This window comes from Danio rerio, chromosome 7, assembly GCF_052040795.2.
Source record: "Danio rerio strain M-AB ecotype USA chromosome 7, GRCz13ab, whole genome shotgun sequence".
NCBI classification, from domain to species: domain Eukaryota; kingdom Metazoa; phylum Chordata; class Actinopteri; order Cypriniformes; family Danionidae; genus Danio; species Danio rerio.
This window is the reverse complement of record NC_141027.1, coordinates 15,599,821-15,621,569: the sequence shown is the minus strand read 5'-3', so window position 1 is coordinate 15,621,569 and position 21,749 is coordinate 15,599,821. Positions and strand designations below refer to the sequence as shown.

The 21,749-nt window shown below is 36.4% G+C and overlaps 1 protein-coding gene and 1 long non-coding RNA gene across 13 annotated transcripts in view; both read right to left on the bottom strand.

Annotated features, from left to right (window-relative positions):
- Positions 1 to 16,902, bottom strand: part of lrrc28 (leucine rich repeat containing 28) — a 34,411-nt gene extending 17,509 nt beyond the window's left edge. For 9 of the 12 annotated variants that reach the window (XR_015495439.1, XR_015495441.1, XR_015495440.1 and 6 more), the window contains exons 1-7: positions 16,824 to 16,902; positions 14,864 to 15,092; positions 14,738 to 14,778; positions 11,514 to 11,551; positions 11,282 to 11,419; positions 5,481 to 5,687; positions 463 to 565 (exon numbers count right to left, since the gene is read on the bottom strand). Coding sequence is in view for 6 of the 12 variants with exons in the window: in XM_087260753.1 (XP_087116879.1) it covers positions 463 to 565; positions 5,481 to 5,687; positions 11,282 to 11,419; positions 11,514 to 11,551; positions 14,738 to 14,778; positions 14,864 to 15,031 (695 nt within the window). In the remaining 6 variants the exon portion in view is untranslated. Of the gene's footprint in view, positions 1 to 462; positions 566 to 1,872; positions 5,688 to 11,281; positions 11,420 to 11,513; positions 11,552 to 14,737; positions 14,779 to 14,863; positions 15,093 to 16,823 lie in introns of those variants that run through there. The other 3 variants (XR_015495443.1, XM_087260754.1, XR_015495442.1) reach the window with 3 other exon arrangements.
- LOC141375322 (uncharacterized) lies at positions 6,317 to 10,719 on the bottom strand. The gene is made up of 3 exons (XR_015495499.1): positions 9,607 to 10,719; positions 8,845 to 9,549; positions 6,317 to 8,772 (listed from the first exon to the last, which is right to left on the bottom strand). It is a non-coding gene; the product is annotated as an uncharacterized LOC141375322 (long non-coding RNA).
- Positions 16,903 to 21,749: the final 4,847 nt, after the last annotated feature.

The following is a 21,749-nucleotide window of genomic DNA, read 5'->3' as shown; positions in this document are numbered from 1 at the left end:
ACCGGGACATGCTACGCGAAGCTGTCAATCAATTTGGTGGGCGGGTGGTCCGCACTCCTACGTCAAGTTGCGGTTGGTCTGAAAACCGCTCCAAATGGTCCACCGTTTTAATGTTGTTAAATTGAAAAAAAGGACTGGGTGTGTTTATTTCACCCCAATATGACGGTCTATACACTATATATACACACATGTCTGTCCAAACAGCTTGAAAAGTAGATTTTTCACCATAGGTGCCCTTTAAATATATTAACCATGGCCAATTCCTAAAACATAGGTAATCTGATAATTTAACTAAAATAAAAACAGGAAGTGCATTTTCAGATTTCAATTAAACATTACAAGGGCAAACCATTTCTTTTTTCTCTATGACAGGAATTGTTCACCACAAAACTGGCAACGTGAGTGGACAAAATCATTTGGTTAGTTTGGATTTCATGTGTACTTTAAGTTTGTAGCACTCACCCACTGCAGCCGATGACTTTGTTATAAAGATACGATGGAAGACCCTTCAGATGAGCATTGTTGTCTACGAACACAAACTGCAGCTCCATGGAGCGTCCCAGATCTGACGGAAATATAAAGCATCAGTACTGTACACTACAGTATATCAGCAACAAGGCCAAACAATTCACCTGGGACTCGTGTAACATATTGCAAGTCCTCTGAGGTCAAAACAACAGCTGTGCATGGCGAACAGCAAACCTTCCTCTTGAATACATTTTGGGGAAGGCGTACTTGCAAAATGAGCAACATGGTGGCCCAATGGGTAGCACTGGTGTCTCACAGCAAGAAGGCCACCGGTTCAAGTCTCGGCTGTGCCGGTTGGCATTTCTGTGTGGAGTTTGCATGTTTTCCCCGTCTTGGCATGGGTTTCCTCTGGATGCTCCAGTTTCCCCCACAGTCTAAAGATATGCGGGATAGGTGACTTGAATAAACTTAATTGTCTGTAGACTATGTGAATGAATGCAAGACTGTATGGGTGTTTTCGAGTGCTGGGTTGCAGCTGGAAGGGCATCCGCTGCATAAAACTTATGCTGGATAAGTTGGCGGTTCATTCCGCTGTGGCAACCCTTGAATAATAAAGTCGAAAAGAAAATGAATGACTTGGAAAATGGGCTGATTATTATACTTGTAAGTAAGGCTCGCTGTCTCTTATGTTTAACAAGGACTGCATTTGTTTAATGAAACATATGGCAACTATTATTACCAAATTAAAAATACCTGCTTTTTATTAAACGCAAATTAATGAGTCAATGGCTGGCTGTGTCCTCAACCACTAAATAATTATTCAGATTTGAACATTTACTGTTCATAACTTGGCAACCTTTTATTTGTGTTGTTTTTTGGTTGTGGTCAAGGAAACATTTTAATCTATATGTGTATGTATATATGTACGCATGTATGGAATGATTTATACAGTGCATGTGGTAGTGATGTGAAAAATTGGGACAGTATGGAAAACGTGCGTAATTATGTTTGCCCTTCGCGCTCGCGGTTGTTAAAGAAACTTCTTTGGTGCGTTAATCTTGTCAAAACCACTGTTCAAAAAGGTCATGATTCGCACTCATCAAATAATTGCTTCGCACTGTTTTTATTTTTACATTCTTCGGGTGATAAAAATATAAACGTTTCGGCACAATGCCTTCCTCAGTGTGTGGCACTGTGCCGAAACGTTTCTGTTTTTGTATCACCTGAGAATGTAAAAATAAAAATAATACGAAGCAATTGTTTGATGAGTGTGAATCATGACCTTTTTGAACTGTTTGGAAAACGCAAATAAAAATGTAGCGATTTCTTAATTAACTTTGACTTTTTATTGACGTATTTTATTGCAGACAATACAACAAGCATTTTTTATTGTGTTCCTCATGATTTTTATTGTTTGTTTTGTTTTGTTTTTTAAATAAATTTTCGGTTCTTGCAACACACACACACAAAAAAAGTTGGAACAGTAAAGCATTTACCGCTTTATAATGTTCCCATTCCTTTTCACAGCACTTAAGTAATATTTAGGGACTGAAGCCGCGTTGCCAGATATAGCAGAATTTTTCAACCCCAAAAGCTGTCCAAAACACACAAAAAAACACCCAAAATATTAGATCAATATTTAATTTAATTAAAATTTATTTAAATCAAAATTAACCTACTTACTTCAACTGTCATAATTTTTAACCATACAGCAACCAACACCAGCAGTTAAAGAACCAAAACATAACCAGGTCTCATCGAAACACTGCTCCCCCTCTCACCCACACACTGCACTTAATGTTAGAGTATGTTTTACTTTTGAAATAGGGTATGAATTCATCCTATTTGGCGTTTTAAATTCTTTTAAACATACTTAGGTGCTGCTTGTTAATCAGACAATGCTTGTATGTTTGTTTGTTCTTGCTGTCAATTGTGGAAAAAAATGATTGATAAAGGTCGTCACATTGGAATTATAAGGTTCTATCTGCGTTCTGAATGATTTTGAGATATTGAGCTTTAAAGTTTTTGCATTTTATAGCAACAGTTGTTGTTTAAATAAAAAGCCTTAAACAATGTAAACAACTTTAAAAAGTTAAACAACTTAAAAAAAAACATCCCATAATGTAAATAAGAAGTCATTTAATATAAGAATATGGCAATAACTTAATTTTGACAAAAATGTCAGATAGAACCTTATCATTTTAAGGCGATGAAGTGTCATGATAAACCGCTGTGAGTTTAACTGCAGGCACTGCATGATGCATGTGCTGCAAATCTGAATTTCAGCATCCTTATTTCAATTTTCAGTGTCCAGCGAGTCATCAGAGATCATTACAAAATGCAGATTTTTCATTTCTTTTTATTATTATCAACAATAGAAAAACAGATGTCCTGCTTACTATTTTTGCTGAAAGCTTGACATGTTTTATTTAGATATTTTTATGAATATTATTACATATGCACAATACTTATTTTAAAGATAAATCTTTTGTAACAATATAAATGACTTTCTATGTATTACATCCTTTAAAACAGGGGTCACCAATCTCAGTCCTGGAGGGCCGGCGTCCCTGCAGGGTTTAGCTCCAACTTGCTTCAACACACCTGCCTGGGTGATTCATGTATACCAAGTAAGAGCTTGATTAGTTTGTTCAGGTGTGTTTGATTAGGGCTGGAGCTAAAATCTGCTGGACACCGGCCCTCCAGGAACAAGTTTGGTGACCACTGCTTTAAAACATTTAATTCATTAAAAAAAAAAAAAAACGTCTACTGACTTCAAAACGTTTAATGGTAAATGCATTGTTATGTTATGTGCTCACCGAGGGAAAGTGATGTCAGGCTAGAATGAAAGCAGTTTTACATTTTTTAAAACCAGTTATGACTTTTTGAAAATGACCTTCCATGTAGTGTGTAACACAGCTCTAAGTGAAGTGAAATATCCAGCTAAGGCTAAAATCTAAAAGTGCACAGTGTTTAAAACTATTGATTCATCTATAAATGAGTCGACTCAAAGTACTTCAAATGAATCATCTTGACGATGAGTCTTTAGCCATTTCGGCGTGATGTCAATACAAAACTTAAGCCCCGATCAATTGTTGTGCGTGCATTCATTCATTCATTTATTCATTCATTGATTTTTTTTCCGGCTTAGTCCCTTTATTAATCCGCGGTCGCCACAGTGGAATGAACCGCCAACTTATCCAGCACATTTTTTACACAGCGGATGCCCTTCCAGCCACAACCCATCTCTGGGAAACATCCACACACACTCTCATACACCACGGACAATTTAGCCTACCCAATTCACCTGTACCGCATGTCTTTGGACTGTGGGGGAAACCGGAGCACCCGGAGGAAATCCACGCAAACGCAGGGAGAACATGCAAACTCCACACAGAAACGCCAACTGAGCCGAGGATCGAACCAGCGACCCAGCGACCTTCTTGCTGTGAGGCGACAGCACTACCTGTTCGGGGTTGAGGTTTCTAAATATCACTGTTGAGGACCAGGTACTGTGTTGTTAGTAACAAAATAAATGGTGGGGATTTCACTGTCTCACGCTGAACACTGTCGACCAATCGCAACAGACTGTCATCAGTCCAACCAGCACAGATTAGCTTCGCGCTAAGGAGGGGTTTGGGAACAAATGAATCGCTGAACGATTCATATGGGAGGCTCTGGGATAATTAGGTACAAATAAATGCATATTATAAGACCATGAAAGTGTTTTTTGACCTTGCATGCATATCAGACTGTTATTGGAGACCCTTAAAACCAAAAACATAATTATTTTTAATGTATAATAGGATTATATTATTACCCCCCTTAAGCAATATTTATTTAGATTGTCTACAGAACAAACCATCATTATACAATGGCTTGCCTAATTACCCTAATTAACCAAGTTACGCTTTTTAATATCACTTTCAGCTTAATACTAATATCTTGAAAATTAGCTAGTAAAATAGACTCACCGCCACTTTATAAGGTACACCTGTCCAACTGCTCTTTAATGCAAATTTCTAATCAGCCAATCACATGGCAGCAACTCAATGCATTTAGGCATGTAGACATGGTCAAGATGATCTGCTGCAGTTTAAACAGAGCATCAGAATGGGGAAGAAAGGTGATTTAGGTGACTTCGAACGTGGCATGGTTATTTCTGCAAGACGGGCTGGTCTAAGTATTTCAGAAACTGCTGATCTACTGGGATTTTCACGCAAAACCATCTCTAGAGTTTAGAGAGAAAAAGAAAAAAATATCCAGTTCTGTGTGCGCAAATGCAATGTTTATGCCAGAGAGGAATGACCAGACTGGTTTGAGCTGATAAAAAGGCAACAGTAACTCAAATAATCACTCACTATGATGTCTTAAAGCGCGAATCATCTCATACTGGTTATTTGAGCATGACTATGAGTTCACTGTACTCAAATGGCCACCATAGTCACCCAACAGAGCACCTTTGGAATGTGGTGGAACGGGAGATTCGCATCATGGATGTGCAGCCAACAAATCTGCAGCAACTGCTTGATGCTATTATATCAATACAGACCAAATCTTTAAGGAATATTTCCAGTACCTTGTTGAATCTATGTCATGAATGATTAAGACAGTTCTGAAGGCAAAAGTGGGTCCAACTCAGAGGTGTGCCTGATAAAGTGGCCGGTAAGTGTACATGTACTATCATCATTCATTCATTCATTTACTTTTTGGCTTAGTCCCTTTATTAATCAGGGGTCGCCACAGCAGAATGAACCGTCAACATATCAAGCGTAGCTTTTACGCAGCGGATGCCCTTCCAGCCGCAACCCATCACTGGGAAAGTACTGTCATCATGACAAAGCTAAAATAAATCAGTTATTAGAAATTACTTATTAAAACTGTTGTGTTTAGAAATGTGTTCAAATATATAGGGGGAAATAACTCAGGAGGGCTAATAACAATTTAAATTTAAATGTCGCACCTGTTTGAGGAGCATGCGATTTCAGAGGCAGTGTATGTTATGTGCTCACCGAGAGGAAGTGATGTCAGGCAGTTGGCGGCCATGGAGAGCTCGTTGAGGTCAGGCAGCAGGCAGAGCTGGCGAGGGAGGCAGTGCAACAGGTTTCGGTCCGCCGTCAGACACTGCAGAGACACACACTGATGGAGACGCTCAGGAAGAGTCCTTAGGAGATTCATCGACACATCCAAAGTCTCCAGCTCTCGCAGATCTCCCAGCTCTACAAATACAAGAGCACAACTCTGGTACACTCGCAAGTAGTAAAAGCATATTACAATGACCATATGGAGTAGGACTGCACAATATTGGAAAATAAAGCTGACATTACTACATTTTGATTTTCTGAGATTTACAGTTGAAGCCAGAATTACTAGCTCTCCTGAATTATTAGCCTTCCTGTATATTTTCCCCCAATTTCTGTTTAACAAAAAGAAGATTGTTTCAATACATTTCTAAACATAATAGTTTTAATAACTCATTTCTAATAACCGATTTATTTTATCTTTGCCAGGATGACGGTACAGAATATTTTTACTAGATAGGGCTAATAATAATCACTTAAAATTAAAAAATATATATTTATTCTAGCCGAAATAAAACTAATAAGAGTTTCTCCAGGGGAAAAAATATTATCAGACATACTGTGAAAATTTCCTTGCCCTGTTAAACATCATTTGGGTAATATTTTAAAAAGAAAAGGAAAAAAAAACTCACAGGAGGGCTAATAATTTTGACTTCAACTGTATGTGAAATATGTATTCTTATACATATTTATATATATATAGTCATAAGTGATGCTGTTTCGTGGATCAAGGACATTTTTTTAGTATTTCCTATAATTTTTTTCTTCTAGAGAAAGTCTTATTTTTAGTTTGGTTGGAATAAAAGCAGTTTTGAAAATCTTTTAAAACAACTTTAAAGTCCCCATGAAATCAAAACTAGTCAGTTTTGAAAACAAACAGAAATGGGGAGGAGGAGGTGTCTGTTAGGCTGTAATAACTCTTCTACTATTTTACTACATCCAATCAGCTCGTGGAAGAAAAACAAGCCATGCCTAGTTTGCTCATTTAAAATTCTGCATCACAATACGAAAACAAATAGTGATTAAAAGCTTCCAGTTTATGGAGCCTCTAAAGTCAATAATAACCTAATTAACCAAGTTAACCCTTTAAATGTGACTTTAAGCTGCATATTAGTATAGTACCTTGCAAAATAACCAGTAAAATATTGTTTTGTTATCATGGCAAAGAGCATTTATTAGAAATGAATTATTAAAACTATTATGCTTAGAAATGTTTTGGAAAAAAAACTTCTCTATGTAAAAACTACTTTAAAAATATATGTAACAGAATAAAATTTTCATAGGAGGGCTACTAATTTTGACTACATACATAGCCTCCCTGAATTATTAGCCCCCTCTGTTTATTTTTATTTTCTAATAATTGGGATGATTTTTGATTGGGATGAGAGTGCATCTGCATAAAATATTTATAAGTAAAAAAAAAATTATAATAATTACAAGCATAAATAAATACAACAGAGAAAATATGCAAATGAAAATATTTGGTTTTCTGTGGAGTCTAACAGTATTACAAGTAAATTCAATGTAAAATGACACTGTATAGTCTTCATTAAAAGCGTAATAAAATAAAATCCGTCTTTTTCGCAAATGCTATAAATTTGACCTGCGATATTGGTGAATTATAATCCTGACTCAACATGTTACACGCTGTAATTTGACTACTGTTAACTACTGCAGATATTTTTAGCAGCTCAAATTTTGGAGTCTATGTGTTACGCCCTCTGCTGAAAAAAACAGGAGCTAATAACTGAGAAATATTTAAAGAAACCATAAATCATCTAGTTTTTCCCTCCCATTGCTTTTAAAGTGATTAATTGAAGAAGTAAATATGTCACCTGAAAATAAAGTAAATGAACTATGTGCATGTCGGTACTGCAGCTCATTGGTTAGCACTGACGCCTCACATTTCTGTGTGGAGTTTGCATGTTCTTCCAGTGTTCACGTGGGTTTCCTCCGGGTGCTTCGGTTTCCCCCACAGTCCAAAGATATGCGCTATGGGTGAATTGGTTAAACAAAATTTGCCGTAGTGTATGAGTGTAAATGAGTGTGTATGTGTGTGTGAATGAGTGTTTATGGGTGTTTCCCAATACTGGGTTGCGGCTAGAAGGGCATCCGCTGCATAAAACATATGCTGGAATAATTGGCGGTTCATTCTGCTGATAAATAAGGGAAAAGACGAAAGAAAATGAATTAGAGCATAAATGAATGAATAAATTATGTGCAGAATTATAAAAAAATAAGTTAAGTCAACTTAAGAGTTATAAGTTTCAACAGGTTTACTCTCTCATTTAAGGAACTATTGTTTTTATAATGTGGGATTATGCTATTTTTATGCTAACTATCATAGTTTTTTTTTAAATATACATTTCTAACATATGAAATAAAGCTGGAATTACGGCAGCTCAACTTCATCACTGCTTTCATGTGAGAGACAAAAAAACATTCAATACTACATGACATAATATACGGGGCATCCTGGGACAGTTTTCCCAGATTTGTGCAATGTCTGCCCCTTACTGAAGTATGCTTGAAATTGCCAAAACAATTCATTGTAAAACACTTAATTTGGAACAATACATATATGATCAATTAAAGCCATGAACAGTCTCGGCATCAGATGAAACATTACCCATCTGCAATGTAAGAGAGCAATAAAAAGAGCAACACGTTTTGTTTTTTGAGACACAGTGTTTTACAGAGAGTGTCAAAGAGTTTAGTCACTTTCCCACAGACTCTTTATGACGTTTTAGCACCTCAGAACTATTTAAGTGTCACGTAGAGCACAAAAATCAAAGTCTCTTCATTAAATGAAGTTTAATAGCTGCAGTGTGTGCTGAAGTCTAAATACTCGGCTGGTGAGTGAGCGTAGAAATTACTGAACGCTGTTAAAGCTGCTCAATTACACAAGGAAAAAGTGTTTTGTGTTCTAGTTAATTTTAAAAAGCAGTCGATCACAATGTTGCATCACTGTATTGACATTTCTTTTCATCAGTTATTATAATTTTCTGCATAAAAAACATGTTTTATGTTTATATTTATGTTTTAACTTCAGAAGAGTTTAGAAATGAATAAATGGTGGAATAATCAATCAATCAAACTTTACTTATATAGCACCTTATTACAACCAGCAGGCTGCCCGAAGAGCTTTAATATTTGTTATGCTGTGGGTACGAGAAGCCTTCCTGTAATCTATCACCATGTCTTTTGTTTTATTTACATTTAACTGGAGAGAAAATCTATTACACCAGCAGGTAAATTCTTCCACAACAGGAATTTGTAACTTTGTTTTTAATACTCTAAAGGTTTGTACATTGAAATTGTGGACACATATAAATATCTAAGGGTGGTTATTGATAATATGTTGACATTTCAACCGAACACTCAGGCTGTCTATTGACCTTATTCTAAAATGCGGAAGTGCGCCTGTTTTGGCGATTGTTTTAGAACTTTCGATTCAGTGGCCTATGGGAGAAATGACTAGGAATAATAAACAGCAGAAAACGGTCAAACTACTTGCTCTACAAACAAGTGTTTGCATGACTATACAGACCAAGTAGAATAATATAATCAGGAAATATAAGTTTGCAACATCAAACAGCGAAACAAGCAGTTTTTAACGTCTAAAAATGAATGGAAGTGAATGAGACCGGAAGTCTCGAGCCAAAAAAGATTCAAATGGCTGCGCCCGCTCATACGCAAAGAATAAGGTGAATAAAAAAGTCCAACAAAGACCGTTTCTTCAGAGGAAACTTAGATGGTTTCAGGTTTGTACCTCTATGATGACACTGTTTTTTAAACTATTTATTGAATCTGTTTTATCGTTCTGCATTGTAGCTTGGTACGGTAATCTGAGTGTGTTAAACAAGAACAGGTTGAGTAGCCTAGTGAAGGTGGCAGGCAAGATCATTGGTTTTACCCAAACTGGTCCAACGGTAATTTACCATACTGGTGTTTTAAAGAGAGCTCAGGGTATCCTATGCACCCTGGATCACCTGTTGTACTCTGTGTTTAAGATGTTGCCATCAGGACGTCATTTTAGAGTTCCTATTAGCAAGACAAATAGAGTTAGATATATTTTTATAATGGTGGCCATTAGGTCATTAAATGAGTTTAGGGGGGAAGGAGATGCACCTACAATGTGATGTATTGTATGTTGTGGGGTAGTATTTTATTAATGTGTACATGGAACTTCGCCTGTGTTACGGCACCTTGCTGCCATTTTAGTTTCCCTAAGCGGGATAATAAAGTTGAGTCTGAAAATGTAAACACATAAGATGGTAAGAACTCGAGTGCCAATAAAACAGCATTTTGTTTGCCAGAATATCAAAAGCAAGTCTAAACAAATAGTTTTTAAGTTTAGCTTTAGCTTTAAATCTGTGATGATGCAAAGTTCTAAAGATAGGGTGTTCCACAGTTTTGGACCTGCCACTGAAAACGAACGATCACCGCATTGTTTATACCTGGGGACCTCCAGCAACAACTGATCTGCTGATCGTAGGACCCTGTTCAGTTTATAATCCTTTAAAATCTCACATAAATATGAAGGTTCAAGACCATTTACTGCATTAAAAACAAACAACAGTAGTTTAAAATCAATTCTGACTTTACATGGGAGCCAGTAAAGAGAGTAAAAGTCAGATGTGACGTGCTCAAGTTTCCGACTTTTTGTCAGCACACAAGCAGCAGCATTTTGCAGCAGTTGTAACCGATAAAGTTGGGTTAATTCCAACATAAAGTGCATTGCAATCGTTGAGACAAGAGCTGATAAAAGCATGAATGGCTTTCTCTAGATCACGCTGGCTCAGGAATGGCTTGACTCTGACAAGAAGGCGAAGCTGGAAAAAGCTTGATCACTTAATTTAACCTGTTTATCAAATATTAAACTACTGTCCAAATTCATTCCCAAATTTTTAACTACATGGCTAAAATGTGGGGAAAAGCTAAGATAGTTTGAGAGTAACTCATTAGGCAGGTTTCCAAACATAAAACCCTGATTTTCAGTCACAAAAATGAAAATAAAAACATTTGGTGATCTGACCAATAAAAACTACAAAAAAATCTGAAAAGTTTTTCACATGATCTCTTCATTTTTTTCATATTATATAATATTTTTATTGCTGTGTGTATACATGAAAATGATTTATTATTTCATAATACGTCTCTCTTAGTCATATTTCAATATGACATAAAAACTAATAAAATTTAATATAAATATTTAACTGGTAAAGGTCAGTATCACAACATAAGATTACAAAAAAAAAAAAAAAAAAAAAAAAAAAAAAAAAAAATCGCTGTTTGGAGTTTATGTAGGCCTACAGTTCAAAATTCATGTTTAACTAAATAAACAGTTAGTAAACACAAGTACATCTTATTGAACATCCTTTATTTTCATCACCAATTATCATAGTAGAACAGTTTCTCAAGCAGTTTGTGATGCATTTTGGAAACAGGAGATGAGCCTCTGGTCTAATGTGCCACCTGGCTTGAGAAACCCGTTCTCAAAGACTTATTATTTGGGTAACACACATATTTTAAATGCCTTCGGCAGAATTCAAATGAGCCATTTTAATCTAGAAAAATCTAGATTAATTCCTAGATTAATCTAGATTAAACACATAAATCTATGCCCATCTATAATATATACACACACTTATATGTAGTAGCATCAAATACTGTAGCAGCACCTCACTCATTCACATTTGAAGTCAATAAATGTGTGCTAAATGACTCACCTTGCGGGAGGAATTTGAGTTGATTGTTGGCCAATCGTAGGTGTCGTAATGAGCGCAGCTGACCAATCTCTGGGCAGATGATTTGCAGAGCGTTGTCACTCAGGTCCAATGACTGCAGCTTCACCAGCTCACCGATTGCTGCAATAACAACAACAACAACAACATGTTACATGCAATGAATAATGCATCTGACACCGGAAGACTGCTTTATTTAGTAAAACAACACCATTACCTTGAGGAATTATTGCAATGTTGTTTGAGTGCAGGTAGCTAAGAAAACAAACAAGAGTTTGTGAGTTTAATTTTCATAATCTCATACTCATCATCAGATTTGACAAAACTCAAACTTTGCGCATACAGCTGATTCTAACTGGGTAGAAAGAAAAGCATCGCAGTGATGGAGTGACCTCTACTGGAAAACAGAAATATTACAGTTGAACACCACTGACTGCAGCACATTTGTATAAGACAATTGCTGACTCTTTTATCATGGTATATGGTATTATTGTGGTATTTTCACAAATTATAAATTTGCAAAGATTGACAGTGTTGCAGTGTTCAATGTTTCACATGACAAAAACATTCTTGCATATAAATAAATAATAATAAAAATCAGTCCTAACTTACATTGATTAAATAAAATTACCCAGATTGTTTTGTTGCCAGTAAAACATGTTATTCTTGTATAGAAAATTATGAAAAAATAAGTTAAAGTGTGCTCTAAAGCAATTTTTTTAAATGTTATATTTGTATTACTGAATACCGTTGTGTCAAATCCTGTGTTGCCTTTCTTAATGTTCCCGCAAGGCAAACAGCATATCCCACGAACAGAGTGTCGTCATGAGCTCATTCCACTGTGGTAAAGTCTAGATATGACACAGCTGCAGCTGATTACATCAATATAGCATCATTTTTGCAACACTCTACAAGAATATTTAATATTTTTACATTACTGTGAGGGTTGGGTTTAGAGTTGGAGTAGTGGTAGACGTTAATAAAATACAATTTAATTGGTAATTTAATAGATAATAGGACTAATTCTTGGTATAATTACTGTTTTACAATACAGTTATGGATGGGTTTAGACTTTAATAAAATACAATTTAATGGCTAATTTAATAATTAAAACGAATAATAGTTGGTATAACTACTGTTTTACATTATTGTTATGGTTGGGTTTAGACTTTAATAAAATACAATTAATGGGTAATTCGATAACTATTATAAATAACTTTTGTTAACTTCTGGCCGCAGCTGTATCCCTTCTAGCAACAACTGTTCATAAAACAAGCACCTGCGCTCTGTAGGGGGATATGCAGTTTGCGCATAGATATTTACATTAGATGTTGCCTACACTATTGTTGTCTATTAGAAGGAATGTGTCAATGGCGCCGCCATTTTAGTACAGAGTAGCGCTCCTTTCAAATAAATGTGGGACCAAGGTGCAGTGGAGGACTGGCCATCCGGAGCCATAAATATATACATATATCGATGATCGTGAGTTTCCCCACTGTTCAGTATGCAAATACTTTTAATAAATGACAAAAGTTATAATTTTACATTACTTTTCCACATCAATGGATAAGTGACCACATGGGCATTCCTGACAAAGAGTGTGTGTTTGTGTGCTGTGCAGGTAAACCTCACTCCTCTGACCCCTAAAGGTGCTCTAGCGATGGACACTAGAGGCCATGGTCTTTAGCCTCCTTGGTAGAGCAACCGACTTCCATGCGGGACGTCGCCGGTTTGATCCCAGCTTGGAGTGGGTTGGGTGGTGTAGAACCGCCAGGGTTACATGTGCATGGAAATGTATTATCGTCCCTCCCTGTTAAATTTGATCTAATCCATGTCCTGAAACAAACCCCCTCACCCGCTTTCCCTTCTCATTCTAACGGAGGGAGTGATTCCTTTGTGAATGAATCTTCATTATGAATGACTCGTTCACTTACATTGTTTGCTTATTTTATTCAACAAAACTAGCATAAGCCGAGTGTTTAGTGCGAGTTTGTGCTGATTTGCCTTATGGTCAATGCAGTAAGTCTGTATTATCATCAATAACAAAACTTGTTGAGCACAAAAGTTTGTAGTATACAAAATCACAAGAAACCAAATCTTACCTATGAAATGTTATGTCTCTGTGCTTTGTTTTCTTTGTTTGCTTGTTTCTACAACCGTACACAGTGCTAAAGTCCAGAATCTTCACATCGTCATTAAAGGGTCACGAAACACCAAAACACATTTTTTGAGCTGTTGACAGTCGTATATGTGTCCCACACTGCTAAAAACACTATTAGGACACCTATATTTCACTAAAAAGTGTAAATTGGTTGTTTTTGCGTTATTTCAAGCAAATTCGTACTTCCGGTTTGAAACTAATTTTTGAAGCTGCGTCACGGTCATGACATAATAGCCTGTATTCCAGCGTGCAGACTGGGCGTCTGTGCCAGAGTGAGTCTTATTACGTCTTACAGTGTGATGCATAAATGCATGAGTAAAGCTTGGTTCAAACCAATCAGCGCGCTCTATTGTGCAACTTCATTAATATTCATTACTGTCGTAGTGTTTAGACGACACTCACATCACGTTGTATTGGCAAAACAAGCGTGAAGTGTTGCTTTTATAGTTTGCTGCAGTTAAGTTTTGTTTTCATTTTCTCTCTGTGAGAGCTCAGCTGGAGTCACGTGTGGATTAACAGTGTACGCGACGCTCGACAACAACAACTTGCGTGTCTAAGGAGGAACATTGTTTACCTGAGAGCTGTTCTCATCTGCAAGCGCTGAGATCCGGATTCGCTTGTAGTCTCCTCCTAATAAAGACGCGGCTCTAGTTACTGGGGATTGTCCTGTCTCTACAGATTTGGTAAGTGAGCAACCAGTGCTCTTTGTTTATTCAGTTTGTTCGTATCGAACTAAGTTAACTATTGCACCGAGTGTAAAAATGTTAGCACTACAACCAAACTTTAACCTCGTGTAGGGTTTTCACTGCATTTAGTGACCGGAATAACACACGCGGCTTTCTGACGCTACCTGCTGTGTGCATCAAAGTTTCCAGGAAATGCGGAGTTTTTTTTTTTCTCTCATTCGCCGTGCGGTATCAACATTGCATGAAAAATACACGCTTAGAGCAGTTACTCGAATCAAATATCCCCCCTAAACAAAGCTGGACACGCCCACTTTTCTGACTTTTTCCAAAGTAGAGGTGTGAAAACACCCTGCTGAAACAAGGGGGTTTCATGGCCCTTTAAGTCTTGACTAGCGCGGTGGAATGACATTTGTACTGGGAGCACTGTACAAATGTGGCGGCACTATTGACGCATGCTCAGGGTCCGTATGCGATATCTAGTGTATATATCTATGCAGTTAGTGTAGTGGGAATGCAAAACTGAGCTGAAACAGAATTCGACACATAACATTATAAGACTTTAAACAAACAAAAATAATTCTGATAAATACTTACAGTTCAATGAGGTTGGGAATTTTCTGAGCCAGATTCTCTGGCTGATGATAAGAAAGCAGTATTAGTATGACAAATATATACTTTACTTTAAAAAAGGGCCAAATTATAAATGCAGATGGATCTTACCAGTGTGGTGAGGGAATTTCTCTTCATAAAGAGACGCTCAAGGAACTGCATGCCTTCATCTTTCAGCAGTTCCACAGGGAAATTATTGAGGTTTCTGTAGTTCAGGAAAAGATTCTTGTGTCTCTCTTGTTTGGCCATAAAAATGGCTTCGTGGAGTTCAGAAGCCATGACTGATCAAACCGTCTTCAGACGAGGGAGTTTTCCCTCCTTCAGCTGCTACTTTCCCATTCTGAAACATGTTAAACACTGATCTTTTAAAATAGTAATAAGGTTAAGAAGTACAACATGCTAAACTCAATTTGGTTGTACAACGAATGAAACAAGGGATTTGAACCTGACTTTATACAACTGTGATGTGAAGTTGGTTTTATATTCGCACATTCATTCAGTGACAACTTGTGACGTGCTCCCAATATGGTTTACCATGGTACTTTAAATATTCGGTCTAAAATCACATGCAAGTATGACTTCAAAACAACATTAGCACCATTTATTTGATTGTAAACAATGTTGTACTTTGATAGGACAGTAGCTGCTAATAAGATTCCACTATTTAGAGTCTGCAAGGAAACATTTTCAGGAATTATATTATTAAGGAGAAAGTCTGAATGTGTGAATATTTACTTTACTCTATACAATGTACACATATGTAAGACACATATGTATGTAAATCAATCCTCTTTGATTTATAAAGCCTCAAATCTATGGAATTTTCTCCCAACAGAAACAATCACGTGTACGAATTATAAGATGTTTTCACGCCTGTCTAGGAGGTGTTTTTTTGTCAAATCAAGTTTGTACACACTGAGTGAGATGTTTTTGAGTTGTCAGTGTTTTAGTTTATATGCGATTATGCCTGAATGTTTTAAACTGATTTTTTTTTTTACTAATTGGATATTATTGTTTCACTTTTTACCTGTCCAACCAGGGAGAGCAGGTGGAAAATAGCAATCCTGCTACAACCTGGCACAATGCATCTTTCCTCTTTGAGGTTAATGTAATTTTTGTGCATTGTCCCCGTTAAATAAATTCATTCGTTCAATCAGTGAATATGGACACAAATAATAGCGCATTATTTGCATCTTTAAACAGAATTTTAGAAAACTTCTAATACAAAAGGTCTAATACAAATACAAACTTTCCTAGTAAAATCAACTGTAGAGGTATGCTGTTACATTTATGTTTTACCCTAGTCACCTTACAACAATAAACCGTATCACCTTCATTTATAATGTTACATTTATAGTGTATATTTTCTATTTGTTTTACATTTGCCCTTGTATTATGTTGTGTAAAGTTACATTTGCTTTGTATTTGTGTAATTTGAGATAATACAACAACAGTAATCATAATTAAACAGTAAACTAAATTAATAAAAATAAATAGAAACAGTAACTTTAACAGTAAAGGTTAACGCTATTTATTTACTAGCTACGTTAGCTGTATGAAAGCCTTGTAATTCATGCAAATAAATAACAGAGTCAGTATGCTAACAAGGTAAAGTTGGTTTTATAGTCGTTCGTTTTTGATAAGTGACACGCTCTCTCTATTGTTTACCACGCTATTTCTGAATATTCGGTCTAAATTGGCATGTATGACTTCAAAACAACATTGGCACTATTTAAATGACTGTAAACAATGCTGTAATTTGATAGTCATTGACTGTTAATATGATTTCCATATTAAGAATTTGAAACAATATTTTTATGAATTTATATTATAAAAGAAAAGCTAGAATGTGCTAATTTAAAACCAACTTTACCCATATCTAAACAAATATGAGCTACTGATGCTGTACTGTAAGTTTGATTTTACATGACGAGTCAAATATTAAAGACATTTTAAAGCAAGTCTCTGCAGAAACAGGCTTAAACTGTTGTTGTGTTTGACCGCGTGCACAAAAAATTAACATATGTGACATTGTATACTACAGTGATTATTCTCAATCAATTTAACTTACATTACATCCGTGTTGTCTATCAAATATTCCTTGTTTAAAGCCTCGAGTTGTTTATATCTCGCGCTGCTCTTCCGTCTGCGAGCAAACTCGTCACTGGATGGAGACAGGATGAAGCATCATGGGTAATGTATTTCCATAGACAAAGCCGTTAGAAAAGCCGTATTTTTACAGTCTATGTTAGAAACGCACTTTACACCACCTTATTTTCATAGTAGAGTGCGCGAGAGTATTTTTATTTTGTATATTTTTACACATGCCAAACTTTACATTCCTTTGAAAAAAAACTATTTGAAAAAATAAACATTAACGCCTCAACGTTGCAAAATAGAATCTAATATAATCGAAGTTTCGATTTTGTCTCTAAGGTATTAAGTTTCATATAAAAACTTAAATAATAAATAATCAATTTAATAAAGTAACACTAGTGTTACTTTATTAAATTTATTATTTAGCCTATTATTTAAGTTTTTATATGAAACTTAATAAAGACAAAATCGAAACTTTGATTATATTAGATAATGTATACACCCACATAGGGCTAATCAAAGTAATATTTTGATGTACGGTTTAATTGTACACAATTGATAAATGCCTAATTGTTTTTGAACCCATTTAATGCTTTTAAGTGTCATTGGGCAGATATGCAGAGGGACGTCGAATTAATGTTAAAGTCCCCAAGAAATCAAAACTAGCCAGATGATTTTGTTAGCTCTATTGCTAGTTTTGTGATGAACAATTCATCTTTGCATGTCAAGAAGAAAAAAAAAAAAACAGTTTGTCCTTCTAATCCTTGACTGGAGTAGACGTCTCACGTCAGCGCGTTCTAATCGTAAATGTGATCTTTCTGGCAAATTTTCCTCTGGCAAATTACCGGTACTGTTACAACTTCTCTTTATGGAAAATTTCCAGAACTAATTAACTAGTATTTTCAAAAAGGGCCTGTTCACACATACAGACCTTTCTGTATGAGCGAAAGTGGCTTTATGGAACACATAACACTGTTTTTGCTGTTTTAAACCTAACCACACATTAAACAATTAACTTAATCTCATCGGTAAAGTCAATTTATTTATTAGATAGATAAAGCGAAGAAGCTGCTGGACGTGATGACGTCAGTAATATGCATATCGACAAACGATAAACGTAATCCAGCGACATTTAGTGACTTTTCGAGCAGATTTTAGCACCTTTTCAATGAAAATTCATTAAGTTCAAAATTCATTCTGTAAGGGAAGGGTTCCATTCATTAAACTCACATCAGTCACTCTCATTAGTGTCATAACTCTATTATTCATTTTTTAAAATTAATTTCAGTTAAATAAAAAGATAACAAAAGATAACATTTTCCACCATTACAAATCTCACTCACCCCTGGGGGTCAGACTGCGCACCCCAGTTTGGGAACCACTGCCCTGTGACACACACACACACACACACACACACACACACACACACACACACACACACACACACACACACACACACAGGGCTCTATTTTAACGATCTAAGCGCAAAGTGCAGGGTGCAAAAGCATCAAGAGTGTGTAAGAATCAACTTTTGCCATTTTTATGACGGAAAAATTTGCTCTGTGCTGTGGCGCATGGTCTAACACAGGGTTTTTCAAAGACAGTGGGCCTCCCTTTTGACACAACTTATCCATTGGCGCCCCCTCCTCCCAAACACACACGCGCACACACACACACACACACACACACACACACAAAATTCTGGAGGTTTTCCTGCTACCTCATCATGCTTGGTTTCAAGGTGTCGCCGAAGTTTAGCGGGTCTGATGCTGTCATTAGCCAAAATATCTTGACAAACCACACACAAAGGTCCTGGTTCATCAGCTGGTCCTGTCCACGTAAATCCTAAACTCAAATACTGACCATCATATCGTCGTCTTTTGAACTTGAAGGCTTTGAATCGGGGGGTCTCAGAAACCGATCCATTGTATTAGCAGCATGATTAGCAGGCCTGTACCTGTATTGGCGGGCTTGCCAAACAGAAGCGAATTCACAGCTATGGCCTTCTGGGTAAAAAAGGTTTTCTTATTTTTGACGTATTATTTTTTTAGCTTTGTTTAATTAAAACGTTTAAAAATAATAAAAAATACATATAATAATTAAACTGAATAATTATATTTTTATTATATAAATTTTTTTCCCACGCCTCCCCTGACATCCTCTAGCGCCCCCCAGGGGAGGCGCGCCTCACACTTTGAAAACCCCTGGTCTAACAGAGTTGAGCTTATTCTCTTAATGAGTTAAAGGTGTGTTTTGAGAATAAACCAATCAGAGTCTCATCTCCCATCCCCTTTACGAGTCAGTTGCGTCATGGCGCATTTGCTATTTACATGACAGACTTTGTAAGTGGAAAAACTGAACGCTTTACTAGAGAGAAAACAGTTAAATAGAGCATCTACAGTGAGACAATGAGAGATGAGCCTCCTCATTCTTTACTTCCACTTTCTGTCTTTCGTGGATAAGGAAACGTGTTGTACGCACTGCACAGACATTCATTAGCCTACATAATTAATTTAGTTTATTAAGCGCAAAGATTTGCTTTAAAACTATTTCTAAATTCAGTTGTAATTTCCAGCAAACAAATAAATGAACAATATTAACCAAGTGTGTTCAAAAAACTGAGTTATATCCAAACACACATCCTATTCTTGAGCTGTGACCCAGAGGGTCTTAAACCTGCAGGTGGACAAATCTAAGCTTGTTTTTAATAAAACAAATATGAATATGCATATAATCAATAATGATAATAATAACAACATTACAAAAAAGCAAATATTCATGAATAAACTAAAAAAAGAAGAAAATAATTTTTGTAATATACAAACCCTTTAATCATTTTTCATTTGTAAAGATATTTGCGTATTGCTGTACATCCTGTGTGTATTAAGCAATGTGTAAGCGAGGAGCACAACTAAAGCAATCTGCGCTGGAGTTTGCACAGTCTATGTTGGCTCCTCAAAATAGCACAGCAATACGCCTTAACACACCACTTTTCTTGAGCGAAACACCCATGAGTCCACAAAGCGGTGCAAATGGATTTGCTATTTAAGCAACGTGGTGGAAAACGGGAAAATTAAGGTCTGAAAATAGCATCACTTCATAGAAGAACATCTTGCGCCAGTTGTATGATAGGGCCCAGTGTTGCCAACTTAGCGACTTTATCCTTATATTTAGCAACTTTTCAGACCCCCTTAGCGACACATTTTCAAAAAAGTGACTAGCCACAAATCTACGACTCTCATATGTCCATACTGTACCGTTCGTACTCTCCTCAACGACTGTGGGTAATGCCGTCGGCCCCTCCCCCGCATCAGAGCACTCACAGACGACTCATTACCACACAGCCGTCTCTCACACCTACAGCCCGAGAGCAGATCACCCCTCTGTGTACAAATGATTTAGCACCGCGAGTGTGAGGCATTTCCCTTGTACAGTCAAACCGATCTGCTTCTCCTTTGTTTTAAATATAAATGACTAAATAGAAGTAATTTGACTGTTTATTCTTTTCTTGTTGACAATCACAGATATTTTAGTTTAGTTTATATAGTCTGAGAGATTACTGCAAACTCACTACCCATCTGTACTGATATCCTGTATTCAAACAACTATACATTGAAGACATGCCTGTGTAAAGCGTAGAAACTGCTGGACGTGATGACGTCAGTAATTAGCAAATTGCCGTAATCCAGCGACTTTTCAAGCTTTTTCGAGTTTACAGCCTTTCCATTGAAAATAGTTGGCAACGCCGCACACACATTATACTTTCTGAAGCACAATTACTCAAAACACTAATCCACCTCCATCTTTGAACATGCATGAAAGAAAACAGCACAGATAAAGTTAATAAGTGCCTTTTTTAATCAGAACAGCCAGGTTTGAACAGACTTGGACCACAAAACCTCCTTTCTCCTCTCCCGTTCTGGACCTGCAACCCCATTTTTAGAACACACAAATCTGTGAGACATCTCGACAGTTCACTGAGCAACCAAACACGCTTTCTCCAGCGGCATCGAGGAGCGAAATAACACCAAACACAACATTTTGAAGACCAGTCCTCGTGTATTATTACCTTCAGTCCACACGGCTGCACTGAGGGATAACTGGATTGCCAATCTGAGAGCGGCAACACACTGAAAAAAGAACAATTCAAGGGGTTTCAGACATTTCATATGGGCTGAATTTAAACAGACAAACTCAAATTAAGTAAAGTTCAACCTAATTTGTTTAAATTCAGCCCATATCAATTGTTTGAAACTACATACCTTAAGAAAAAAGGCAGTAAATCCAATGAATCAGTTTTTTTTTTCAGTGCAGGACGAGTCTTCATCGATCTCAAATCAAAACTTTCTCTGAGTTTGAGTGTAAAAACTGACTTGTGTGAAATGTAGGTGGCGCCATATTATCATTGTTGGTTCTTTCTTTTGTTTATTATTCATCTTAACATTTTGTGATGTTGTTAACGCTGTAAAATTTGAAGTTACAGCACAATTTGAGATGTTTCTGGAGCTTTCGTTTCTCTCAAGAAATTTGGGAACTTTAAAAGGCAGGGGAAACTATGATATTAAATGTTTTGAACATTTAAAAAACTTGTGAAGATGATATTTTTGTTCAAAGAGAAACACATAAGTTGCCTATTTAAACATTTATGGATAAAAAAAATAATAACTCTCCTTAATAAATAAGTTAGCTTTCAAATTGTATTTAAACATTTTGTGAGGCTCATAGTTGTAAACATTGTTGGATCTTTCGTTTATTCTCTAAAAATAAACATTTATATGTTGCCGGAGCTTTCACTTTTCTTAACAAAACAAATTCGAAAGTTAAATGGGTGTTATCAGTGGTTATCAGCTGATAGAAATGGGCCAGTAGGGGCCTTCTGCACCAAGTGGTAGGCTCAGAA